The 26,677-nt window shown below is 38.4% G+C and overlaps 1 protein-coding gene across 2 annotated transcripts in view; it reads right to left on the bottom strand.

Moving 5' to 3' along the window:
- Nucleotides 1–26,677, bottom strand: part of PDE4B (phosphodiesterase 4B) — a gene marked incomplete at its 5' end in the record, with an annotated part of 236,368 nt that overhangs the window by 167,395 nt on the left and 42,296 nt on the right. Inside the window, one exon of one of the 2 annotated variants that reach the window (XM_081323958.1) lies at nucleotides 7,225–7,460. The exons of the other annotated variant lie outside the window; for it this stretch is intronic. Within the exon in view, the coding sequence (XP_081180084.1) occupies nucleotides 7,225–7,460 (236 nt within the window). Of the gene's footprint in view, nucleotides 1–7,224; nucleotides 7,461–26,677 lie in introns of those variants that run through there. 2 annotated transcript variants of the gene reach the window in all.

Here is a 26,677-nt window from a genome sequence, read left to right as displayed (position 1 = left end):
ATATAGTGGACATCTGGTAAAACCATAAATTTAAAAGTTAATTACTTTTTCTAATTTTGAAAAAAGCATAATGACATAGATGCATGTGATATCCAAGCAAGACCATATTTAAGAATTTTTACAGTAATTCCTTAGAGGAATATTACACTATCACAACATCTTTTGGGAAAGAATAATAAGAATAGAGAACAGAACACTGTTTTCCCATTTTCCTATCTTCCAGTTTCACAAAATATGGTTTGGTAAATCAAAGTAACTGAAATATATGATTGCGATGGAGAATCTATAAATGAAGCTAAGGAATGATGAATTGTTTTAAAGACTTGGTAAAATACATCACAGCAAAACCATTCAAACTCTTCACCCCCAAAATAGGATGGAGATTTTAGTCTTACTAATTCTGGGAGCCTCGTTGCATTGGCAGGGATTCTTGTTGCGGCCCTCTTCATCCTGATGGTAATTCATGCTTAAATGACTATGCCTTGCTTTAACAAAGAGGTTTTGGATATCATTCAATAAAGAATCCTTGGCTGATGTCTCCAAGTCAGCATGGAAATCTGACTCATTTATTTAGATGCATAAGTAGGGATCTAGACCTTATTTATGTTATTGAATGCAATGCAAGGTGTGATCTTAGCTTTGTATTTCATTTTTGTGAAGCTTCAGTTTGTTAGGCATAAACCTAATACACTACTACTGCACTTAGCCACATTATTGAAAAAATATCTTATATTTTCAAGCAAACAATTTATATAATAATTTTGAGAATGAAATAAAACAGTAATTTGCAAATTAAAGCAAAGATCTCCAACATTCTGAGAAGATTTGAGTTCAAAACAAGTTTCCTATAAATGGTTGGAGTACTCTGGATTAATGAGCTATGTGGAAAAGTGAAATGCAAATACAGTAGCTATAAATATTCAACATTCTTCCCAAAAGGTAGATTGTCCAGACTGGTCTTGAAGTAAGAAAGATTTTCTGATCTACCTTTGTTTGCTAGATTAATTAGACCTGAGCCATGATTATCCTCCTTTTTTATCAAGATTTAGAGATGGAAGTGGGGAGGAGGATAGTCAGTATAAATTAGACAAATGCCCACCTAAATAAGAAACCAAAGCATTTGGAAATGGATGCAACAAAGTATCTTTTATTGGCATCCATAACTACAGAGATCACTGGTCCCCCACCAAATGAATGTAGAACAGCCTCTCAAAGCTCACAAGGTTACAGATGGTATACATCTGGAAATGGTACATAAAAGTTACAAAAGTAATGTTCTAGGAACATTTCATTTTAATGCAATTAGGGTGCTATTTGATTCTTAGAGTTAGTTTTAGCTTTGGTTCTTGGACAGCCCTAAGACAATAAGGCATAGAAAGGCCTTAAGAGTTGCCCTGTGATAAGACGGCTGGCTAATAAATTTAAATGATTATAATAATATGGGTATAAGTACTAAGGAGTTTTGGAAACTTCTGACATGTTACACAACCAAGTCAAGGAAGCTACTTCAACAAAATATGAGTCCAGAAAGTCTTGAGATCAAAGCTGAGTGGAGGAAATATCACAAAAGAACTTAACATCTGGGAAGTGCCACGTAATATGATACCCAGCTGGAATAATTGATTGGACTCAGCTAGAACTTGATAACTTGGGACTGAAAGACAAGAAAACTAATGACACCATGCTCTGCACCCAAAAAGTGACGTTGATCAATTGTACTTGCCAGGATCTCAGGGTGGCAGAGGTCTCTTACAAGTGAAACAAACTGTGGAAGAGCTTAAATGACTACATAAAAAAGCAAAAAAGCCTCTGCTGAAGAAGGTGAACAAGGGAAACCTCTTGAAAACAACAAGATTGAAAGCAGAATATCAAAAGGAAACAATTGAGGATTGAGTTTCTAACTGGGAAAAGAAGCCTATGCACAGTCAATACCTGAAGGACACTGAAGGAAATGGTAGATACAAAATTAATATGGAGATGGTTGAAATCAGGGGTGCTGAAGAAAGAAACTGAAAGCTTCATTTAATCATAATCATAATAGTAAAGTTGGAAGAGACCTTGGAGGTCATCTAGTCCATCCCCCTGCTCAGGCAGGAAACTCTATACCATTTCAGACAAATGGCTGTCCAGTCTCCTCTTAAAAACTTCCAGTGTTGGAGCATTCACAGCTTCTGGAGGCAGGTTGTTCCACTGGTTAGTTGATCTAACTGTCAGGAAGTTTCTCCTTAGTTCTAGGCTGCTTCTCTCCTTGACTTTGGCTGCCCAAGGACAAGCTTTGCAGACCAATTCCATGAAAGCAAAAATTCAACATGTCAGCAACAACAACAAATGTTGCTTATGCAACGAAAAAGATGAAACAGTTGATCACCTTATCAGTGGCTATAGCAAAATCTCACAGACTGATTATTTACAACATCATGATTGAGTTGCCAAAATCATACATTGAAAGCTTTGCCAGAAGTTCGGGTTTGAATGCAGCAAAAATTACTAGGAAGACCAAAGTGACAAAGTTCTTGAAAATGAGCAAGTCAAGATCCTGTGGGATTTTTGGATCCAAACAAACATCTGATCCACAACATGCCTGACATCACTATTGTGGAAAAGAAAAGAGTCTGGTTCATTGATAATGCAATAGTAGGTGATGCACAAATTGAAGAGAAACAACTAGAAAAAACAACAAAATATCGTGATTTGCAAATTGAAGTTGAGCAGCTATGGAGGAAGAAATCAATGGTTGTACCAATAGTAATAGGAGCCCTTGGAGCAATACCCAAAGGGCTGCCTGGATACATGGAAATTTTGAGCTTATTAGACCTGAATATCCTGACTTTGCAAAAAAAACCTCAGACACATCCTACTTGGAACCACCTATATACTCAGATGCTACCCTAATAGCTCTCACGTCCTTGTTTAGGACTTGAACTGTTAAGTTTTTACCAGTCCCAGACAGTGAATTTAATTGAAGATTAAATCTTAAATAATAATAACAAATATTTTCAGTATTCAATTCAGTGATGGAAAAATGATATTGGGAGAAACTCTTTCTGTAGACATTTAACAGAAGTACCTGTTACAGAAAAGCAAACAGCTAATAAAATAGAACAGATTGGAAAGCTGTTTTGTATAAATGATGACTACTACAAAAATTGGATGTGGTAATGTGATGTCACTGCCAGTACTGAATACATTGTCTCCTGTCATGGTTGCCTGTCAAACCAGCTTAATACATTTCTATATTGCTTCAAACAGCAATAGTGAAATACTCATACTAGCTTCTACCAGTTCTATTATATTTGGCCACCAAGACTAGTCATTTTCTTTTGACACGATATTCATAATTAAGGAAATAAAACAAAACAAGTAATTTCTAGAGTGCTACAAGCACTATCCAGATCCTCAGATGTTAAAGGAACTCAAGTCATTTTGTGTCTATTAAGGGAATAGTCCACATGGCTTGTTTACCTCTCTAAAAATCTTTCTCCTTGTGAATATTGGGGGGGGGGGAAATATAATTGTATCCATAGAATGGAATAACGTTTGTGAAACTTTACAACAATGTAAGTGGATGAAACATGCCAAATTCCTTAGAAATTGGTATGTTTTCTTTTATATGGTGGCAAATGGGACAAGAAATTCTGACAGCTGTTCACACAGTAACTAGAATTTAGGGAAGGATTTTAAATCACCCTTTCAATTCAGGTATTTCAGGTAAAATGCCCATGAATGTTTTGTTTGAGACATAATGAAATTTGCCACACAGATTGAACATTATAATGAAGAACGTATATAGCAATTATGAGTTAGCTAGACTGATGTAGAGAGTGAGGGAGATGACCTGGAAACAAATATTCAGAAACTGTTACATAAACAAGAAGGACAGAAGTATCCCAAAGCCCTGGGATGGGAGATAGTGTTAAGATGATTCCTCCCTGACTCACCGGGGTTTAATCAGGAAAGCAGAAGCACAATCAGACTTGCAAAATTTGTAATCATAGTCAATTTCAACGAAGCACATTTGGGCCTTCCTATAGAGCATTTCCTGATTTGGTCTATTTCAAAGTATTCACAGATGGAAATGGAAGATCTCGTGACAAACTATAGCCCTTCTTAGATAAGACAAAACTAATAGTCAAAGAGTAAGGGCAAAGATAAATTGTTAACCAGATAATTTTCCCCTTAAAATGAAGCCCTTAACCCATTCAGATAGGTAACACAACACCTCTTTTTTCTAGGGATGGGAGAAGGGAAGCAGGTGAGAGGAACAAGTGATTAAACATTTGGTATTCTAGGAAATTATTCTCTCCTGTCCCAAGGTGCTATGATTTGAGGGTAGGAATGTCAGTGAACTGAGTTTAATCATCCCTCTTCTTTTCTTTCCCATCAAAGTGTTTTGTAAGACCAAGCTCTGACTGTTTTAGAAATCAAATAGCATATAACATGTGGTAGAATCCCTGAAATATGTATCAAAAGCAATGTATCAAAGATAATTTTTGAATCCGAGACACAAAATATGAGCGCCATTTGATCAGTTTCAAATGAATCAAACTGTCCCGATCAATTTGGAGTTCAGGTTTTGTATGAAGTGGGAGTATGCTCAGTTCATTCTTATACAACCCAGTTGTATGCTCTGAGCAGGTTTCCCACTGCAATCAGTGGAGATAGGTATTATTAACCATTTCTATACACAAATGCAGTTTATATGTTTGTTACACCTAAAAAATCCAGAGTTATTTTTCCACATTTTTTAAAAAAAATCAAACAAGATAATATTGTCAGGAAAGGATTGCCTATCTGGATCCAAGGGGTCTCTGAGATTTGTTAGCAGAACTGAGACATGAAGGCCTAAAACAAACAAGCAAACAGGGAAAACGTGCAGAGCAGTATTTCTTGAATTCTTTCCAATCCCTTTGCTGGCAGTGGCCTTAGGAGACCATTCTATGTAATGAAGTCGTGCATGTTTACTAAGTGTTGTAGTAAAATAATCTACCATCTATTTTATTAAATTATGGATTTTTTTTAAAGATGAATTTCCTTCAAGAAATTTTCTTGGCAGTAATATGAAAATAGTTTGCCATTATCTTATTCCAGGATATTTTTAAACTACCCAATTTAATTTATGATTATCTAATGTTATTGCTTTTAACAATTTCTACTGAAGAGTTGTTTTAATGAGTTTGTTAGCTCTTTCTGGACCAAATGCTCTAAAGGGAAAATTTAAAAAATATTTGAAATCGATGAAAAACAGTAAGAATTAATTTTTACTTTAAAAAAAATAAGTGGATTTTAACAGGGTTCTACAAGCTTATATAAAAATTAGTTATCCATATTTTCTGTGGCAAAGAGATGGACAACTCATAGCTTCTGAACCATACATAGTCCCCAGCAACCCATTTGCAGACCCAAAACTCCCCTCTCAAATGTATCACCAGAATTCCATAAAAAATTATCCAAATTCCAATTGTGCAATGTTTGCTTGATTTGGGAGGATCTGATTAGTTTTTTAGAGGCAGATATAAGAATTCAGATCTGCCTTTGGAGTATACCAGGTTCTGGAAACAGTGAACACTATCCTAATCAAGATAACTTTGCCAATTCATTGATGTTTCATATCCAAGCTGTAACTATTTGCTGTAGAAACTAAGCATTCCAATCTCATGAAATTTCATCTGTAAAATTAAGCACTTGCTTCCCTCAAGAGATAAACAGCTGAGAATAACACATTTTACACTGAAGTTTTTGAATCATATACAAAGACTACCCCAGATTAATAATGTAATTATGTCTCACTGCTAAAAACCAAACAACTGTGTCTTCCTTATATTATATGAATAAGAAATAAGAATTTTTTGTAATATTTTATTTTTCTATCATCTCTTTGTAATGTAGGAAATTAAATTTGTTATCTTTATTTTCACTCAAATAGAAATGTTTAGTCCAAATGGAAATATTTGGACAAACTCAAAAGAAAACAAATATATATATTTTCCCCATGCTTATGTATACTTTAATTTAATGCAAATCTGTTCATATATCTGTTTCCAGTTCCTTCCTTTAAAACATGAGCACTATCATATCAGCTCACATTTGTGGGAAAGGAAATTGAACAATATCCACTACAGCACTGGATAAGTGATAGGTGTAAAGGATTTTAAAACTATGAAATATTGAGAACAGACCACTAGCCCTTACTTGACACTATGACATATTTCAATTTGAAATATTAAACTATTCAAAAGAATGCATTCTAATACTATGATTTATATTTTTAAATATGCCCCAAATTAGACAAACTTGATAGTTCTACAGTCTAAAGTCCATAATGAAAATTTTTTAGTCTGTGGTCATGTGACACCTTCTCCTCATAATGGTCTTTCTATCGGTCAGAACTCAGTCAATTTTAGAGTTTGCTATAAGCTTATATATAGAAACAGGCAAAGATAGAGTTCTTTTTCAAAAAAAGTTATTGCTTAGTGAAAAAATAAACTTTTTATAACATGAAGTCTTTTAAATTATTTATCTACTTTGTAGGTAAAAATAGGACAAAAATCCTAATTCAGCAATAGTAGAACATCTATTATCTACATACTTGAGATTTTGTTTCTCCTCCTAATTCCTACCCTTTCGTAATTTGTTTTTTTATTTGCAAAATAACTGAAGTTTTTTTAAAATGAATTAAGATAGAAAATATTAGGAGATTTAAATTATCAAGTGGGAATAGAAGGCATAACTATGGAACAGATATCCAGATAGAAAAGAAGCAGAAATTCATAGGAAAAAAACCTATTCATTCTTTATTATTAATGCAATTCAGACCAGATCAGTTTCAATCGAACACACAAGGAGTTGAAATGCCAAAAATGCTCAGTTTATGCTATCTGACTGCTAGACCTTCCTTCAAGATGCTTCACAGAGGGTTACTTTACCCTATAGTCAAATGAAAATCAAAATATAGCAGTCTTGGGTTCTCAAAACACCCCAAAGCAGGATAATATTGATTACATCAGACTAAGAAAATGAATGATTTAGAGAAACATTTTTTTAAAAAAAATAGTACAGATTAATCAGAATTCACAAATATGGTATTTATTTATATGTGGACAGAAGCTGCACAAATGAATCCAATTAGACATTCCTTTATTACTGCAGCTGGCTCTGTAAGAGGACATAATTTCTTTTTTTTTTCTTAAAGTGTAAAAGAAAAAGGCAATACCAAAGTCATCTTACCATGTATGTGCCACTGTGAAACGTCGACGTTGACGGATGCTTTTATTCACCAGCAACTTTCTGAAAAAGCATGGAGAGTTCCTTGGAGAGCTGCGGGGGGATATTTTCGGAGAAGTGGTTCTGTTCCCGGACACTCTGGGCAGCTCAAGTTCTAAATGCATTTGTTCTTTGAAAGTCTTTATATAAACATCAATCTCTGGAGCAGCAAGTTCCCTAGAAGAATCTTTTGCTGTCATAGCTTGGAGATTATGTTAGCTCTCACCATACAGAAAACACAACAATAGCACAGCCCGAATACATTGCTGGGGATTCAAATGCTGATAAATCGACAAGCTCTGTGCTGATCGTTCATCGCATGCAGATCTGAATGAAAAGGCTGCCTAAAGAAATGGCAGCATAATCGAAGAATGGATAAATCAATCCTGTCAGAAAAAAGCTTTATCAGGCTTGGCTTTGCCTCTGAAAATGCACCAAAGTGCTTTCTCTTTCAGTAGCCTCCTTGTGGATGTGGGTTGTCTTCAAGCTACATGGTGTGACACTCACTGAATTCATTCAGCAGCATATGCAGCTCATGAAAAATTCATAAGGACTCCCCGTAAGTCCTTTGCCAGATAATGTTCGGATTAAAATACCTAATCAACAGAAATAGAACATTGCGATGTTGTTTCTCCCCGATCCCTGAAAAATGACTGTTGCCCTTCCTATTATCAGACCTAATTGAAAATGGTTAGTTGATATTCAGCTTGTTTTGTTTGAAAGGTTTTTCATTCAGAATTATCTGTTCACGGCTCAGATTGCAACTGCTCCTCCTACAACATGCTGATTGGTTCAAATTATTTTGACAACTGGGTGCTAGCCCTTCCGTATACATTAAAACAGCACAACATTTTATCAATCTGACAGCTTCAGAACAGATTGTATGCAAGACACCAGTTTTATAATCGCTGAACCAATACAAAGGTATCATAAGAATGTGAAATAAGGATAATCATCTAAAGACTTGCCATGAATTTATGGCAAATTAAAATATGTCTGACACCAACAATTAAAAAAGCTTTACTAATCCTGTATTTCCTGAAAACTTTTAAGACCATAAGGGAAGTGTCAATGCTAGGGTGAAAACCAAGAGTAGTAAGGCAGGCAGGCAGAAAGCACTTAAACACATTTAAGAATTAAACGATTGCTAACATCTTGCAAAGAAACAACATAACGCTTTTGAAATCAAGCAGAAAAATTCAAAGGTTTATAATCAGCAATGCAAAGAGATGGTGAGTTAGTGCTCAATTCACTCTCATGAGTCTTAAATCCAGGTTTTTTAATTGAAATAGGAATATAGTTTTATCTAGTATTTCATTTTGGACCTTACATCTTGGATACCCATCGGCAAATTTCAGCCCTATCATCTAGCTGTGGCAGTTTACAGTTATGGTAATTCCCGCTCATCTTTAAAGTCCTACGTAGCATAGGATCGGGTTATTTGTGGAACTTGGGACGTCTGCTTTTCCCACCAGATTGGCTAGGATAGGCATGCTCCAGCTCTCTTTCCTTAAATATTTCCATCCCTTTTCCACTGCAGGATGTGAAAGAATGTAGTAGGCTGGATTACCAGGAAGGGTGTGTGTGTGTGTGTGTGTGTGTGTGTGTGTGTGTGTGTGTGTGTGTGTGTGTGTGTGTGTGTGTGTGCATTCCAGAGAAATAAGAGGCAGCTTAGTCCAGATATTTTGTGTGAGAGAAAGACGGTGAAGACAGTTCCTCCCTAATAGTTCTCAGAATAGATCAATGCAGATAGCAGAGTGCTTAGTCTGGCAAAATTCTGTCTACAGGTGTGGAAACAATAAAGAACTCAGCCTGGAAGTATCGTTCTTGGGGTTTGGGCCCCTGTCTATGGAATATCCTCCCTCTTGAGATCCAGCAGGTGCCTTTTCACTTTCTGGAAAACAAAAGAGCTGGTTTTTCCCATATTGAATTAGTATGAAGTTCAAGTGGGAGGAGAATGTTGTGGGCTCTACAGGGCAAAATGGATTATGGCACCAGGTTGTTCTCTTTATTTTCTGTTTTACTGTTTGCACCTAAGTGTTTGGTTATGGGCTACCATGGTTTTGGTTTTTAAGATGGATGGCCATGTAAATGTTTTAAATGAATAAACAAATGCTTCCCTTCTGGATTTATATCTCAGTAAGAACAGAGACATCAGTGAGCACGAGAATATAGCTAGTGTTAGGTTTTGACTAAGAGTGGAGAAGTTCTGATTATATTGGAAAGAAATATGAGTGGTAGGTCTTAAATAAAAAATCCCATAGTCCCAGTTCAAACACATAGGTTCTATGGTGTCTCATATGTAAATAACTTTAAAAAATATTTTATTTTTTAAAATGTATTAAATATGTTAATTTATTATAATTATTATATTTTTAAAATGTGTTTGCTTAAAATATAAATACAGGGAAAGAATATGCAAATGGAAAAAAATTTAAAAAGTATAAGTCTGTAAAAACTGTTAAATCTTGAATCACAGAGTAACACTGTTGAGTCTTGCCATAACATTAATAGTTTATAATCAGAGAGCCAGTGGTGTGTAATAATTATGGGGTTGGACCAACTCCTGGGGTTGAACTAAGAGACCCAGGTTCAAGTCTAACTCAGCCATCAAGATTCATTAGGTAACTGGGAGCTACTCTTTCTTTTACTCTCAAATCAACATATTGCACAATGTTGTTGTTTTAGAGGGGAAAAACGGCAAGAAGGAGCAATGTACATGTGTCATCTTGCTCTCCTGAACTAAAAGGGGGGGGGAAGATACTCATTTAACAAATAAATAAACATCAATCCACGGTTTTAAATCTGAGATGCCAGTTTCCCTGTAAAAAAGTAAAAGCTCCCACATGCTCTACAAGCACTTGATTATGTGCCATCAAGTTGTTTTCAATCCTTAGCAACAGCACAGATAGTTTTTCTACAATGTTCTGTTCCTAACTTGGTCTTTTGGGTCTTCCAACAATGCACTCATTGCCACTGAAATTGGGTATATCTACCTTGTTGCTGGTCTTCCTCTTCTGCTCTGTTCTTCCACTTTTCCCAGCATTAGAGCCCTTTCCAAGACTTAGGTCACTACATAATTCGAGCCTGCACTACAATTACAGTTCTTCATATATTAATTGATACCAAAATTGGAGTATATAATTTGAAAGCACGTTCATGTCTCTAAACTGTCTTGATCTCTGTAACACATTGACAAACAAACGGATATTACATTGAAATAGGATGATGATTGGATAAGTTCATATCTAATGTATATTTCATGTTCCCTTCATCATTTTCCAATATAACAAAAGTGACAACCATTTTCCAACATCCTCTGAAGTATCTAATAAATGTGGAAAAAGAACATTTTGTTGAATGAATCTTATTTTATCAAGAAAGTACTGAATATATTTTAAAGCCCTTAATGTTGCATTTTAATATGGTGTATCACCATTATTTATTCCAAAGTTAATCCAAATAATTAATATTCATCCTAACAATGCTTTTAATTGCCATTTAAAAAAAGTTGCACATTTGAAAAAGCCTAAAAGACATTTCAGTGCTGAGAATGATTTAGAAAGTTTAGATATTGCTAATGCATCTGGACAAAATTGTGAAATCAGAAGGTACTTAATGGACTGTTGCCATTAAAGTGGATTAAGTGCTATGTGTGACACTTTTAGACTATTCAGATTCCTCTTGCAATAACTCAGAAACGTGATCAGTAATCAGCTGATCTGTCTTGACACAATTAGCCCATATGTTCCTATATATCTCACTCTTCCATAAAACCCCCCCACATATTTCACACTGAATTTATCCCAAAGTATAAATTTAAAATATAAATAAAGGTGAATATTCTAATTTTATCCCCAAATCTTTTAAATGCGTCTCTATCAAATATTCCATAGGCTGATGTCACAGGTGTCTAACAGCAATTTTTTAAAATTTTGTCTATAATTGTTTTGGGAGTTGCTTGAATTTCATAGAGAAATAGAAGTTAAAATGTACATATGCATATATGTATGAGATGTATACGTTTCACATGCATATATGTATGAGATGTATACGTTTCACATACAAAGCAAAAAGTTCAGAAAGTTAACAATAGCACTATCACATGGTGACTGATTTAACAGATACAATTGGTTTATCTTCAGATTATATAAATCTTACATGTCAGATAAAATAAACCTTGAGTTTTAATCTTCCCATAATTTTTAAAAAAATATTTTGTCAATCTGCTAGAAATATTTCAAAGATATTAACATGGGAATTCATGGGTACCTATATGCATCTTGAACTAATATTCATTTCCATATTTATCTTTTGCCATAAGCTAATTGGTGTTTCTATTTATTCAATACCACTTTGAAATATTTACTACTATATTTTTCCTTTGGAATAAATATTCCAAGATACTTAAAAGATTTCAAATACCAAATGAACTCCCCATTTTAATTTATTATTTTATTTATTTTATTTATTCAATTTATATACCGCCCTTCTCCTGTAGGACTCAGGGCGGTTCACAAGGTATTTTAAAAAACAGATACAACAATTACAAAAATCTTAAAATCAATTAAAAGAATTATATAAACCTTGCAATAAAACCCCAGTTAAAAACAGTTAAAATCCCAATTAATATGCTCAGACCAGGCCAGAGAGCTCAAAGAGCCAGGTCTTCAGGTCCCGGTGGAATGAACGAAGGTCAGGGGCAGTCCTAAGCTCTACAGGCAGCTGATTCCAAAGGGCAGGCGCACCCACAGGGAAGGCCCTCCCCCTGGGTATTGTCTGCCAGCAATCTTTTACCGCCGGTACCCTGAGAAGACCCTCCCTGTGGGAGCGCACAGGACGAAGGGAGCTTGATGCCGGCAGCAGGTGTTCCCTCAGATATCCCGGACCCAAGCCATTTAGGGCTTTATAGGTCATCACCAGCACCTTGAATCTCACCCGGAGGGCAACCGAAAGCCAATGCAGTTCGCGGAGTAGAGGTGTTACATGGGAGTATCGGGAAACCCCCATCACTACCCACGCGGCTGCATTTTGCACCAGCTGAAGCCTCCGGGTGGTCCCCAAGGGCAGCCCCATGTAGAGAGCATTGCAGTAGTCCAATCGGGAGGTCACGAGCGCATGAGTGACTGTGCGCAAGGCATCTCGGTCCAGGTAGGGCCGCAAATGGCGCACCAGGTGAACCTGGGTAAAGGCCCCCCTGATCACGGCTCCTATATGGTCTTCAAAACTGAGCCATGAGTCCAGGAGGACGCCCAAGTTGCGAGCCCTATCGACGGGGGGTAACACCTCACCCCCCATCATTAAAGGTGGAATAGACTGGTTAACCCAAGATGCCGGTATGCACAGCCACTCAGTCTTGGCAGGATTGAGACGAAGCCTGTTTCTCCCCATCCAGACCTGGACCACCTCCAGGCAACGGGACATCACGGCGAGGGCATCAGTGGGTTGGTTCGGGGTGGAAAGAAAAAGTTGGGTATCATCAGCGTACTGATGATACCCCACCCCAAAATCACGAATGATCTCGCCCAGCGGCTTCATATAGATGTTGAACAGGAGGGGAGAGAGAACCGACCCCTGAGGGACTCTACAAACGAGAGGCCTCGGGGCAGACCTCTGCCCTCCCGTCAACACCGATTGTGAACAGCCCAGGAGGTAGGAGGAGAACCACTGCAAAACAGTGCCTCCCACTCCCAACCCCCTGAGATGCCACAATAGGATACCATGGTCGATGGTATCAAAAGCCGCTGAGAGATCTAATAGGACTAGGACAGAGGAGCAACCCCTGTTCCGAGCCCGCTAGAGATCATTCACCAGTGCAACCAATGCCGTCTCTGTGCTGTACCCGGGCCTGAAACCCGATTGGTACGGGTCCAGATAATCAGTTTCCTCCAGGAACAGAGGAAGCTGATGCGCCACCACGGTCTCCACAACCTTCACCAAAAAGCAAAGTTTGGAGACAGGACAGTTGTTTAAAACCGCTGGGTCCAGGGCAGGCTTCTTGAGAAGGGGCCTCACCACCGCCTCCTTCAAAGCAGCGGGGAAGACACCCTCACTCAAAGAGGCAGATATTACTGCCTGGAACCAGCTTCGTGACTCCTCCCGAGCCGCATAAATCAGCCAAGAGGGACACGGGTCCAATAAACAGGTGGTGGAATTCAGCCTCCCCATAATCCTGTCCACATCATCAGGGGAAACAGGATCGAACTCAGTCCAGATAACATGCTCAAGACCGTCCGATTCCTCCACATCCGACTCTGCCCAGTTAGAGTCCAAACCGGCCCGGATCTGAGCGATTTTGTCCATCAGATGATGACTAAACTCCTCGGCCCGCCCCTGCAAGGGCTCCTCTCTCACCTCCTGATTAAGGAGGGAGCGAGTCACCCTAAACAGGGCAGCCGGGCGATTATCTGCAGACGCAAATAATAGATATTCATAAATACATTAGAGTCTCTATTAACCATATGAGGCTTATTCTAATTAACAGTTACCTAACAGTACCAAACAGTGGTATTTTATCAATATATTTTGGCATAGAATATTCATAATTACTTATATGTCATAATATTTCAGCAATGACAACTTAAATTCAGCACCACTTGAATTTTATGTCCATAATGCCTTTTGATTCTCTGAATGTTCCTGTATTAAACATAAAATGAAATAAAAAAATATTCGGTAAGACATCTTGATAAATGTGGAAGTAATTCCATTTGTACAAAGGCTGACAAGAGAATGTGAATAGCACATTTTAATCCAATTAATAAAGAAACAAATAAATCCATATTCAGCCAAAACTTTCTCCATGAATTTGAACTGTACTGTATCAAAGACTCTTTCCACAAAATCACTTTTGTTGATTCGTTTTTCTGAATATATATTTAACATCCTTAGCTCTGAACTGGATGGCACTACCCCAGACAAACGTCGTCTGCAACTTGTGGGGGGGGGGTTCCTTCTGGACTCACAACACCTACTTGAAGAGCAGGTGGCTGTTGTGGCTAGGAGACCCTTTGCACATCTTTGGGTTGTGCACCAGTTGCAGCCTCTTCTGGATCAGGAGTCCCTGTGCTCCATCAATCTGGATTACTATAATGCACTCTACATTGTACCTTGTAGAGTGGGGCTATCTTGAAGAGCATTCAGAAGCTACAATCAGTGCAGTGTGCAGTGGCTGGGCAGGTTGTGGAACATCTTGTCCCCCGAGGTGAGATTGGCTCCCATTCTCTTGACCTTCCATAAGGGCCTGAAGACCTGGCTCTGCCAGTTGGCTTGGAGTCCCAATGGGGGTGTATTTACACAGGAGGTAGTGGATGGATCAATAACAGAGTTCGCCTCTCCCCGATACATTCTTCTCCCTCCTTCCCCATCTTTTAGTCATAATCTGTATTTTTATTGTGATTAGATATATATTTTAATGAGTTTATTGCTTTTAATGTTGTAAGCCACCCAGAGTCACCTCGTGGTAAGATGGGAGCAAACAAATTTAATAAAGAAATGATAAAATAAAAAAAATAAAATGCCAATTACTAACCTAACATAACCCAAGACTTTTTCTTCTTTTGTAAAACCAGATTGCACAGGATGGAATCACAAAGGCAATATTTTCTCTAGCTTATGTGCTGTCAAAATCTTGGCATCGACACTGAGAAAGAAATTAGGTGACAAACTTGCACAATCAGCAGAAAGTGTGCCAGCCTTCAAAATATGTAAGATATATGCTTATTTTTATTCCTAAGGTATTGGAGGCTTTGAATGATGCTTTTCTAAATAAATACAGCAGCACTAAAAATTAACTTGAAAACAACACTTTTGAAAAAAAAATGTTTTTAAAATAAAAGTATGTCCAGTTCCCGTGATTTAACCTTCAGACAACTTTACCTGGATGATTAACAATCTTCATCAACATTTTCCTAAATAAAGTTTTTCCAGCTATCTTTAATCAGATTTCCAATACTATAGAAATAAAAACACAACATTCATTTATTTATTTGCTTCTTTATGTTCATACTTACAGGGTCCTGTGTAAATATATTGATAACATACTGCAAAGAAGTAAACTAAACAAGCTTAGTTTAAAAAACAATACCACAGTTGTTCCAGAAGAGCCCAGTATGCTGTGGATACCAACAGCAGCTAGCTTAAAATACACCAAGTTCTTTGGTTATCTTCTAGACTTTAGGAGCCTGGAAGGAACAAATTAAACCAATAGATGAAAAGGCATAAAAATGTATTGTGTGATTCCTATTTTTTTTCCTTTTTACAACTCTTTAATCCCTTTATTTCGGGCTAGAGTTGGGGCAACTGAGCACTAACTATCCAGATACCTTCCTGACGCCTACATGGAGTTTGCAACAAATATTTGCTCTTTGAGCCCTGATAGAGAAACATCTGCCGATGCCTAGAATTGAACTCTCAACTTTCCAAGTGGGAGGTGAGAGGCTTCACTTCTAAGCAACCATGCCACTCTTGTGTGCATCCTAATATGTTTCGTATAATAGAGAAGACAAATGTATATCAATTTTTGTATGAACTTTAAAAGGAAAATTAATCAGCCATACACCATGCAGCTTTCAAGCATATATATGCGCTATCGGGGAACAACTTAGCTTACGTATTTTGAGAGACATCTCAGTGTTTTCTAGATGTATGTCGAATGCATTCCTGTCTCTGGAAACAAGGATGATGTCTTAAGAGGTACAAGGTTGAAGTCACACACGGGCTAGCCGCTAGGGACATTTCCCCTTCTGGCAGAGACAAACCTGTCTTAATCAGATTCAGATTCTTTTTCCTTTATAGACTTTTGTTGGCACTGGTATTTCAAAATTATATCTCAGCCCGGGGAAGTGGTGGGGGGGGGAACCACAGAAAGATTTTTTTTCCAAAAGTGTAATTTTTCAAGTCAGTTTTGTAGTGTTGCTGGGATTTGATAGAAGAAAACAAAAAATCAAACACTGAGTATTTGATATTGAAAGAATCCTGCCATAATCCATAGGTACTGCAAATTGGAATACTCAATTTTTGCAAGGTATTTGTGAAATCCAACTTGCATGTTGTATCCAAGAACTTTCTCCGTGGCTCAATTTAATATTCCACATCGCCTATTTAATTTGCTACCCTGAGTCACCCAGAATCCTTGGGAATTGGATAGCATACAAGTTTAATAAATTATGGCTGGTCACATAATCAGCCAATATTTAGACTGTATATGACGTTTTTGTTTAACTTTGAATCCTTCCCAAGGACCTAGGATAGGCAGATAATATTGTTCAATATTAAAGGTGTCATCACAGGATGTAAACTGTTCCCAGTAAAGTTGCCTTTTGCAATTGACTGATAGTGATTTTGTCAATCACTGGTGATGTTCAGGTGAGGCTCCAGAAGTTTTGGAATTGCATCCAAGGAGCCTCTTTGCTATTGGTGCTATCTTTGCTTTCTTTCAGTCATTCTAATTGCAGGTCTTTATATTTTGCTAAGTTCACCTGTTTTTCTCTTCTGTTATCTCCAGCCATAGCAATGTCCACTATCCAGACTTTTTTAAATTTTTCTTATCCACAATTATTGTCTGGGCGGAGGATGAAAAAAGCCCTCCTGTACCTGAGTTTCACTTACAGTATAAAGATTTGTAACATTTCTATGCTGCCATTGTCACTCAGATCATTCTTTTGCAAGTAAAACTGCTGCTTTTTAAAAAAAAATCATAACATGCCTCATTAATTAAATATTTTTTTTTATTGAAAAAGTTTTAAAATACAATTTTCCTTTAACAAACCCACCTTCCCCCTCCCTACTCCCCCCCCTACCTCCCCCCAACCTCCCCTCCCTCCATCCCCCCCACCCCCCCCGACTTCCCAGAGCTAAATACAAGGTATATATCTATAAAAAGGCAATCATAAGCATCCATATACTACCCACTATAAAATCTAAAATCCATTACTCTCTAGCTTATATAGGATAAGACACACCTTAACAATATTAACTATATATAAAAAACTAAAAGAAAAAAGAAAAAAAAACGAAAGAAGACTTATTCGAATGCTACATAAAACTTCTTAACCCTATACTTGTTCTGGATAAACTCAATCCATTTTCTCCATTCCATAATATAGCGTTCTTGCGAATGATCTTTCAAATAGGCCGAAATCTTCGCCATCTCTGCCAGGTCGGAAACCTTTAAAGTCCACTCTTCTATGGTCGGCAATTCCTCTTTCTTCCAATATTGGCCTATCAAAAGTCTTGCTGCCGTAATTAGGTTCAACATCAACTTAATGTCCACAACTGTAGCGTCTGCAATTATTCCCAACAAAAAAAGCTGCGGACAAAACTTTATCCTCTGTTTAAAAATCTTCTGCATATTCCACCAGACTTTTATCCAAAAAGCCTTAACCTTCTTACATGTCCACCATATGTGAACATTTACCAGCCTAAATGTTGGAGGTGTGGTGATGAAGATTAATTAAATATTGAATCAGTTTCATTGGTTTCCAAAACCAAGTAAAGGTGCGTACAGTCTTATACATAATGATACATAAAACCTTGCACATTGTAGTCTAAAGCTATGTACAGGACTTTCTACTCCTGAATAGTCTGCATTGGATTCTTAGGTCATTAATGTAGCACTTTTTATGGATATATTGACATCACCAATCACTGGATCTTTCTCTGTGGCAGCTTGGGTTTTGTTGTGAGTGCTTTTCCAAAGCATCCTGTAAATCTTTAACCGTCAGTGCCGGAGCAGGTGCAGGAGGCAATAAGGCTTGCAGCGAGGACTGTTGCACCCCGCACTCCGGAGAACTTTAGAAGTTTTAGCCGCCATCTTCCCCCACTTTCACTTGCTACACACTTTCACTTTTAAAGTCCATAAAATCCATTGAACTAGAGAACAAAAATCCACTTCATCTTGACCTCCTGTATCGCTCTGCCTGCCTCTTCACACTCCAAAGTCCTTCCTTCTGGCAGGGGTGGTTGCTAACACTTAGTTCTGCTCCCAAAAGCATGGAGCAGAAACGCTGCGCAGCCCGGAGCAAACCCAGGCTTCGGGGGGACTCGATCCTTCAGCCGCCCGAACTAGAAGCTCAGGCGGCCCCGGAGAGCTCAACCCCTACCTGGGGCCTCACCCCCTCCTCTTCTCCCGAGGAGGGGGCTTCCGAACCGCTGAAACAGCTGATCGGCGCTGTTTTCAGCACTTCTACGAAGCCGCGGAGCGGACAGCCCAGAGATGGCTGTCTTCAGCGTCGCGTCGCCACCGGAAGTCCTGTGGCAGCTTGGGTTTTATGGATTTGAAGCAGCAGCCATCCTTAATACAATTTACAAGGGGGTTCAAAACATATTTATTTTCACTGGCCTTTTAATACGAGTGCTTACCTTTTACAGTTTGTATCAGTTACATTTTATTGTTTTACTGTTCTCTGCAAGCCACCCAAAGCTATTAAGGAGAATGACAGGCATATAATTTTTTTTTTGAAATAATCAAAATATTGTTGCCTTTATTGGTCTAAAAGTGGCATTTGATTCAATTCACAGAGATAGGGTTTGGGTAGAAGTGAAATGTTCTGTATCGGTCTAAGTGCAATATTTTGAATTACAAAACTGCATAATAATATTTCAGTGCCAGTCCTATCTACCTCAGGTGTCTCTCTGCAACAATTTGTAGCATTCTTTATTTTGAACATTTACATTAACTGTGTAACTGAAGCTATTAAAAATAATGAAAAATAATGAATTTCATCCCCTGAAGCCAGCAAGCATCCCCGTTTCAAGTCTTCTTTATGTTATGTATCTAATCTTTCCACCAAGCAAATAGGCTAATGGTGGAGCCTCCAAATCTTTGCCTTTGTCTATGAAGTGGTAAAACTCTGCATCAATCATTTCAAGACAAAAGTAGTAATTTTTACTAAAATGCTTAGTAGCTTTACAGTAATTATCATGTGGAAATAAATTAGAACATAAAATAAATAAAGCCTTCAAAATATCTCAGAATTATTTTTCATTTTTATGCTGCTTGGAAGAAACAAATAAGAAATGTCACTTATTGGGCCCCGAGGACTGCTCTACATTTTGCTGGCAGCAATCATAAGCTCATAGCTATACACATTTTTAAAGCTAAGGCTAAGCATTTACAAAGATTCAAGACTCCTTGAAATGGTCAAATTCCAATAATTTAAAGCTTTGCTCTGAGTACTCCGGAGTGTGTCCAACATTTTATCATGCTTATAATCTGGACTAGTTTCTCTAAAGCACGGGTGTCAAACTCACCGTGTCATGTGTCGTGTCGCAATGAATGCTTTTTTTTGCGTTGGCGGAGGTAGCTGGGCATGGCCTCCGTATGTTTGACACCCTTGCTTTAAAGGCTCAGATGAAGCTTTTCCACTTCAAATTCTGACCAAAATTCATCTTCAGTGAGAGGCATATGGCCTTCTTCACCTTCTTGCACAGTTTGCAGCCACTATGAAGAAAAGGCACTGAACAAAACCCCAGATACTGGGGTCATCCAGTCCAATATTTAATCCCACTTGGACATGTAAGAGAAATTTTGTAACAGAAGCAATATGTCTTTGACACTGATTTCCAGAAAGACTGTAGTAAAATCTCTCCCTATTGTAGAGCTATAAAATTGGAAGTTCTTTCATTCCAGCTATTATTGAACACCCACACATGCCCCACTTCTCCCTGCTTCAGTGTCTTCCCATCTATTCCAGTGAAAGGAGATATCACAACATCCCTATACAACATTGATTAAAACCCTACCCAATGGGGAAACTGATTCTGTCATGCATGTCTTGTTGTGCTGTTCATACTACAATGCTTAGAGCAGGGGTCGGCAACCTAAAAAAGAAAAAGAGCCACTGGGAACCGGTTCCATCACAAATTAAAAAAAGAGGGAGCCGCGTGCGTGTGTCCATGCACGCGCATGCGCAAAAAGGTTTTTTGCGCATGTGCGGACGCACGCGGCTGCCATTTTTTTAAAAATGAGATGGAACCGGTTCCCGGTTGCCCGACGGCGACGGCCCGTCTGCAAAGCTGCCGCTTTCGGCAGCTTTGCAGACGGGCCGTGGCAGCTTCCTCAAAGAGCGGCGCCCCTGCCCATTCCGAGAGGTGCGCGCGCACCTCTCCGAATGACCGGAGGTGCGCGCGTACCTCCGCGCGAATGGGCAGCGGTGCCGCTTGTTGGGAAAGCTGCCACGGCCCGTTTGCAGAGCTGCCGCTTTCGGCAGCCTGCAAACGGGCCGCGGCAGCTTTCCCAATGAGCGGCGCCGCTGCCCGTTTGCGCGGAGGTCCGCGCGCACCTCTCCAAAGGTTTGGGGAGGTGCGCGCGCACCTCCGCTCGTTCGGAGAGGTGCGCGCGCACCTCTCGGAATGGGCAGCGGCGCCACTTGTTGGGAAAGCTGCCACGGCCCGTTTGCAGAGCTGCCGCTTTCGGCAGCCTGCAAACGGGCCGCGGCAGCTTTCCCAACGAGCGGCGCCGCTACCCGTTCGCGCGGAGGTCCACGCGCACCTCTCCAAAGGTTTGGGGAGGTGCGCGCGCACCTCCGCTCGTTCGGAGAGGTGCGCGCGCACCTCTCGGAATGGGCAGCGGCGCCGCTTGTTGGGAAAGCTGCCACGGCCCGTTTGCAGAGCTGCCGCTTTCGGCAGCCTGCAAACGGGCCGCGGCAGCTTTCCCAATGAGCGGCGCCGCTGCCCGTTTGCGCGGAGGTCCGCGCGCACCTCTCCAAAGGTTTGGGGAGGTGCGCGCGCACCTCTCCTAACGGGCGGTGCCACTCTCCATTTGGAGAGGTGCGCGCGCACCACTGCCCGTTCGAAGAGGTGCGCGCGCACCGGGCGGCTGGGAGCCGCAGGGGACGGCTCAAAGAGCCGCATGCGGCTTAGAGTGTAGGTTTAATAGCTTCTTTGCTACAGAATTACCTTGGTTAGTTTTAATGGAATGGGAGCAACTAAGAAGGTTAAAGGCCTGGAGACAAAAACATATTATTATTTTTATTATTATTATTTATTAAATTTTTATACCGCCCTTCTCCCGAAGGACTCAGGGCAGTGTACAGGGCAATAAATATCAAAATGTAAATACAAAAATTAAAAGAGTTAAAAAGAATTAAATAATTATGCCCAATATAATACAATAATAAAAGTATGTTAAAACTAAATCCAACCCCAAACCCATCAGACCAGGCCAGATTGTTCAAATAAATAAGTTTTTAAATCGCGCTGGAAGGAGCGAAGGTCGGGAGCCATCCGGAGCTCAACCGGCAAGCAGTTCCACAGGTCTGGCGCGCCTACAGAGAACGCCCTCCCCCTGGGGGCCACCAATCGACATTCTCTGATCGGAGGCACCCTGAGGAGGCCCGGAGGGAAGTTGATGCCGGCAGCAGGTGCTGCCGTAGGTAATCCGGACCCATGCCATGTAGGGCTTTGTAGGTCATAACCAGCACCTTGAAGAATGATTACAAGAATTGGATATGGCTAGTCTAGGGGAAAGGACTAAGGATGACATGATAGCCTATGCCTTTTTTATTGTTTTTGCCCCCTCGCAGAGTAGAGAAGTGCCCTAAACAAGCTAATTCTTCTTGAACTGCTTTTCTCCATGGTACAAGGCTTTCCTAAAAAGAGCTGAAATCTGTAACCTTAATTAGAATCTTCCTACCAGCTGAGGCTGAAACTTGAAACTGAACAGATCTTACATTGAAGGCTTTAATTCAGTTGTAAATGTGTGCATTGATAAGAAAATGATTTATTATTACTATTACCATTATATTTGTGACTAACAAGGTAGCCACTAAACCAGGGGTGTCGAACTGCCGGCCCACAGGCCGGTTTCATCATACCGAAGCTGCGCCCACCCCATTGTCGGCAATGCAAAAAGAGTTGCAATACGTTATGTCACATGACGTGGCGAGTCTGACACGAGTCTGCATATTGACAGTTAGTTTTTGACTTACTTAAAACAAACTATCTAATGTAGTATTAATTATACTATACTAACATTATTAACTGTTATTTTTTTTCAAAAGCAGGCTTGGCTATAATTAAAGGAGATGTACTAAAACATGTCCTGAAACTAAAACTCAAATACTTTGGCCACCTAATGAGAAGGAAGGACTCACTGGAGAAGAGCCTAATGCTGGGAAAGATCGAGGGCAATAGAAGAAGGGGACGACAGAGAATGAGGTGGCTGGATGGAGTCACTGAAGCAGTAGGCGTGAGCTTAAATGGACTCCAGAAGATGGTAGAAGACAGGAAGGCCTGGAGGAATGTTGTCCATAGGGTCGCGATGGGTCGGACACGACTTCGCAGCTAACAACAACAACACTAAAACATGTATAGGATTTAAGAAAAAATAGTAAAATAATACAAAGGGACCCTTTAGGTTACTAGCCCCAATGCCTCACAACATATAGCAATCTAAACACAGGTGAGAACTTATCAGATAGACGATTATTTTGATTTTTCAGATTATTTGAAAGAGGCTTTTCCCCGTCTGTCAGAATATCTACAGGAGGATCAAAACATCAAGACCACAGCTGTGAAGCCCAATTTGTCTATGTCCTTTATCCATGTAAAATGGGGGTGTCAAACTTGCAACGTCACATGATGTGTCACGACGTAACATGACTTTTTTTGCCATTGCCTGAAATGGGGTGGGCACAGTTTCGGTACGATGCATCCAGCCCGTGGGCCGGCAGTTTAACACCCCTGATGTAAAAGGTTTTTGGTGGTGCAGTCATGACTAGTATCTTGACTTTTTTTTGACACTTTCCCCTGAGATACCTCTGTCCTCTTTTCTCAAAATTACACTCACTGTTCTTTCCATGTTTCTTTTTCTGACTTACGTTTCTAGTCTTCTGGTTATTATTCTTGCCATTCTCTGAACCGGTTCCACTTTGTCCGAATCCCATTTGGACACAATATTCAAGGTCAAAACTGAATAGAAGTAATACTTTATATTATTTTAAAACTATACTTTCTATGTAGCTTGTTGGAACCATGTCACCTGCTGTCTTATATTTAGTTTCTACTCAACTATGATGTCACTACCTTTTCTACAAATAGAATTGTGAAGCCAGGTATCCCCCATTCTGTACCTCTGCATTTGATTTCTGTTCTCTAAGTAGAGAATTTTGCATTTATTAAATTTAATTCTTTTATTTTAATAGCAACAAAATTTGATGAGTGGCTTAAATCCTATTGGCCTTTATCTTTACCATAATTATTACTAAATGCAAAATTTAACATTATACACTGGATCTTCTCAGCCTGAGCCTCCTTATGCTCTATCCATTTCCCCCAAGCTTCTGCCTGAAGTATATAATAGGTCTTCAAGACGACAAATTGTCTGCTAATTCCTCAACAGAGGAAATTAGCTGTATATCCTCCTAATCCAATGTTTCAAAAACAAGCCTTTAAATAAAAAACAGGAATGTCAAAAAGATTATGTTGACAGCACATCAAATGAATCTGTGTCTATCAAAGTATATCACATTCAAAAGAACAATCTGTCAGACCCACTAGGTAGACCAGACCAGAAAATCAATTCCACAGAAAGACTAGAACAATTGAGTTTTACCTCCCCCTTTTCTTATATTCCAGTAAATCATGGAGGCATTTGCTTGAGGTGCTGCCAGATATCTTGCTTTCTCGGGATTTAAAGACTATTATACCTTGCTTTGTCTAAGTAGCAATTTTTCAATATTTTGCAGGGATATCTACCTTCCTCCCTGCACAATTTATCTCATCGTAATCAATATACTTTTGTCTGGGGGATATGTTTTAGTTCTGAAGTTCTTGTTGTTACTTTTCCATTTAATGGTGTTGACCAAGGTTTTTCAGATGTCTCAGAATTTCAGTGTCTCTTAAAGTTATAGTCTTAGCTTCTTAGTTTTTCAGAAATTGAGAAAAGCAAATATCCTAAGATGGGCTGTTGTTTTTTAAATGTTGCCCAATATGGCTCCAGGAGGCTGTATATATGCTTGTTTTGTACTGTTTTTAAAAGTAGTGAAAACTATGGCAGCAAATGGTAGCATCAAAACAGAAGAGAGGAAGAAAGTTTAAATTAAAACAAGAGAAGAATGTCAATATAAGAAAAACTGGAAAGAACTAGAGACAGAAAGATAGAAAGCAGACAAGGGAAGGGGACAGAATGATTAAGGCAGAAATGGTGAAATCTAGAACCGATTAAACTGACCAAATGAATGTAGCCTTAGCCTTGCTGCCGTTGGGTTGAATTGTATGCAAGTGGGCTCAGGGAGAGAAGATGATTTAAGAACAGGCTGAACACCTGGAACATAAAAGCAAAAGAAGAAAATAAAACTACCTACCGTATTTTGTAAGTAAGTCAGAAATTTGAGGAAAATGCTCCACTCCCTAAGTGAGACAACAAATTCAGTTAAAGCTCTTTTTGTTACAACTGCTAACATTGTAAGATTGTCCTAAATTCTAAAATGGGACGATTTGCAATCCGGTAGTAATTATGTATTATAAAATGTCCTATCTTCTGATATTGGAAATTTTCTTATAAAATACTGTAAGAAATATTTTAAGGCCATAAACTACTTAACCTTTATTGTACTAACCTAAATTAGCTCAAGTTCTGAATAAACATATGTAGAATCATGTTATATTTCCCACTCTTCAGGCTATTACTCATAACATGTGTACATAAACCATGCAGAAAGGATAAGTACACTGATTATTCTCAGCAATTATATTAAATGTGTACATGCCCAAATGAGCTTATGGAATCAACACAATATTTATTTTGAAATAAAAGATCAAGAAAGAAAATATTTCTTACCAATAATGACTTTGTATTTTGCTCATGATCCTTAAGAATAGGCTAGATTTATTTTTTAAAATTCTTGTTAAGATATGTATATTATCACTTTGAATTACTATTAACAAATATGCATTTTAATTTCGATTTTCAACACTAAAGCTTTTTGGACTATCTGCACTCTAGAAGTCAAATTGTCAGTATAATGACAGGGCATAATACAGAATTGGTGCATTTTATATTCCTTGCTTACAAAGTATAGGAGGTTTGGTTGGTTCTTTCCTTATAATACTAATGGCAGAGTAATTGGATGCTTCTCCCAGAAGGTACATTCTATGAAAGCACATTATTTAGATAAAATTAGTTACAAGATTTTTCTTTCTGTCACTTAGGTTATTGTACCATATAAAAAGGATTAACAACAATGAGTCAAACCAAAAGGAAGAAAAGAAAACTTCATATAAACAGATGCTATATCTTCTTAGCACAATGCACTTTAAAAGTCAAATGATAATGATAACCCTGTCAACTTAACTAAAAAGTGTGATTTCAACAAATTATAGATAAACTGGCACTAGTTCCCCTACCTCCACATAAAAGAATAAAAATGGAACTTTGGGAAATTCCATTTAACAGATGTTTCTATTCTGTACAAAAATATCACATTTTAATATAAACAACTCTCTACAACCAATATGGTAAAGTGCTGTTTAGTTTGGATCCACCTTAGAAAATCTTGGTTCACTAATTGGATGGCTTTGGGCAATATATATGTATGTATGTGTATGTGTGTGTGTGTGTGTGTGTATGTATGTATGTATGTATGTATGTATGTATGTGTATATATGTTGATTATGCTCTGAGTAAACTAATTAAAATACTAGTTTCATTTTTTAATTCATTCATAGCATTTATATCTCATCACTGAGACATCAATGTGGTTTGTGGTTTGTCTCCTAATTTAATCACCACTCAGTCCAATGGGATAGGCAGATCTGAGGCAGGCTAAATTTATCCAACAAGCTCAGTTTTTCATTGCAGACTTGACCAAGGTCTTCCTAGTTCAAGTCCAATATTCTAATTATACCCTGCCAGATCTGTATACCACTTCAAATCCAAGAGTGATTTGAGAGCAAATGTATTTCACATATTATTCCTAAGGTATTCCAAATTCTTTATGGACCTTTTTTAATATTTGGTGAATAGGCAACCAATGTTGCTTGTTTTGTGAAGTTGGATGTCTGGTATCTCGTAATTGGATTCTGCTTGCAATCTTGGCTGCCTGGAGGCTTATTCAGACCAGTTCTACTTATAGCTCAAGGTTTGTTCTCTAATGTCCTGGTTTCTTCATCTCCAATGACAAACAACACTCCCAAGAAAAAAATCTATTTTGTTTTTATTGAAAATCAGATCCATTTCCCACATATCAGTTATTTCCTAGCCCCAATTAAAAAACAAAAATAAAACACATAAATAACAATCCTGTTTATGATTTTGCTTTTAGAATTTCAACAGTGTTTCACACATTTTCCTATTTGGAAATAAATAAATTATTAATAATAATAATACCAACAACAACAAAAACAACTATATTGTCACTTTGAATGTACACCAATCAGCATACATCAAAATGAAATTTCGTTGCATACAGCTCTC

Source organism: Vipera berus (assembly GCF_964194415.1).
Source record: "Vipera berus genome assembly, chromosome: 3".
In the NCBI taxonomy this organism is placed as follows: Eukaryota; Metazoa; Chordata; class Lepidosauria; order Squamata; family Viperidae; genus Vipera; species Vipera berus.
Note: the sequence above shows the minus strand (reverse complement) of the source record. Positions and strands in the feature narration are given on the sequence as shown.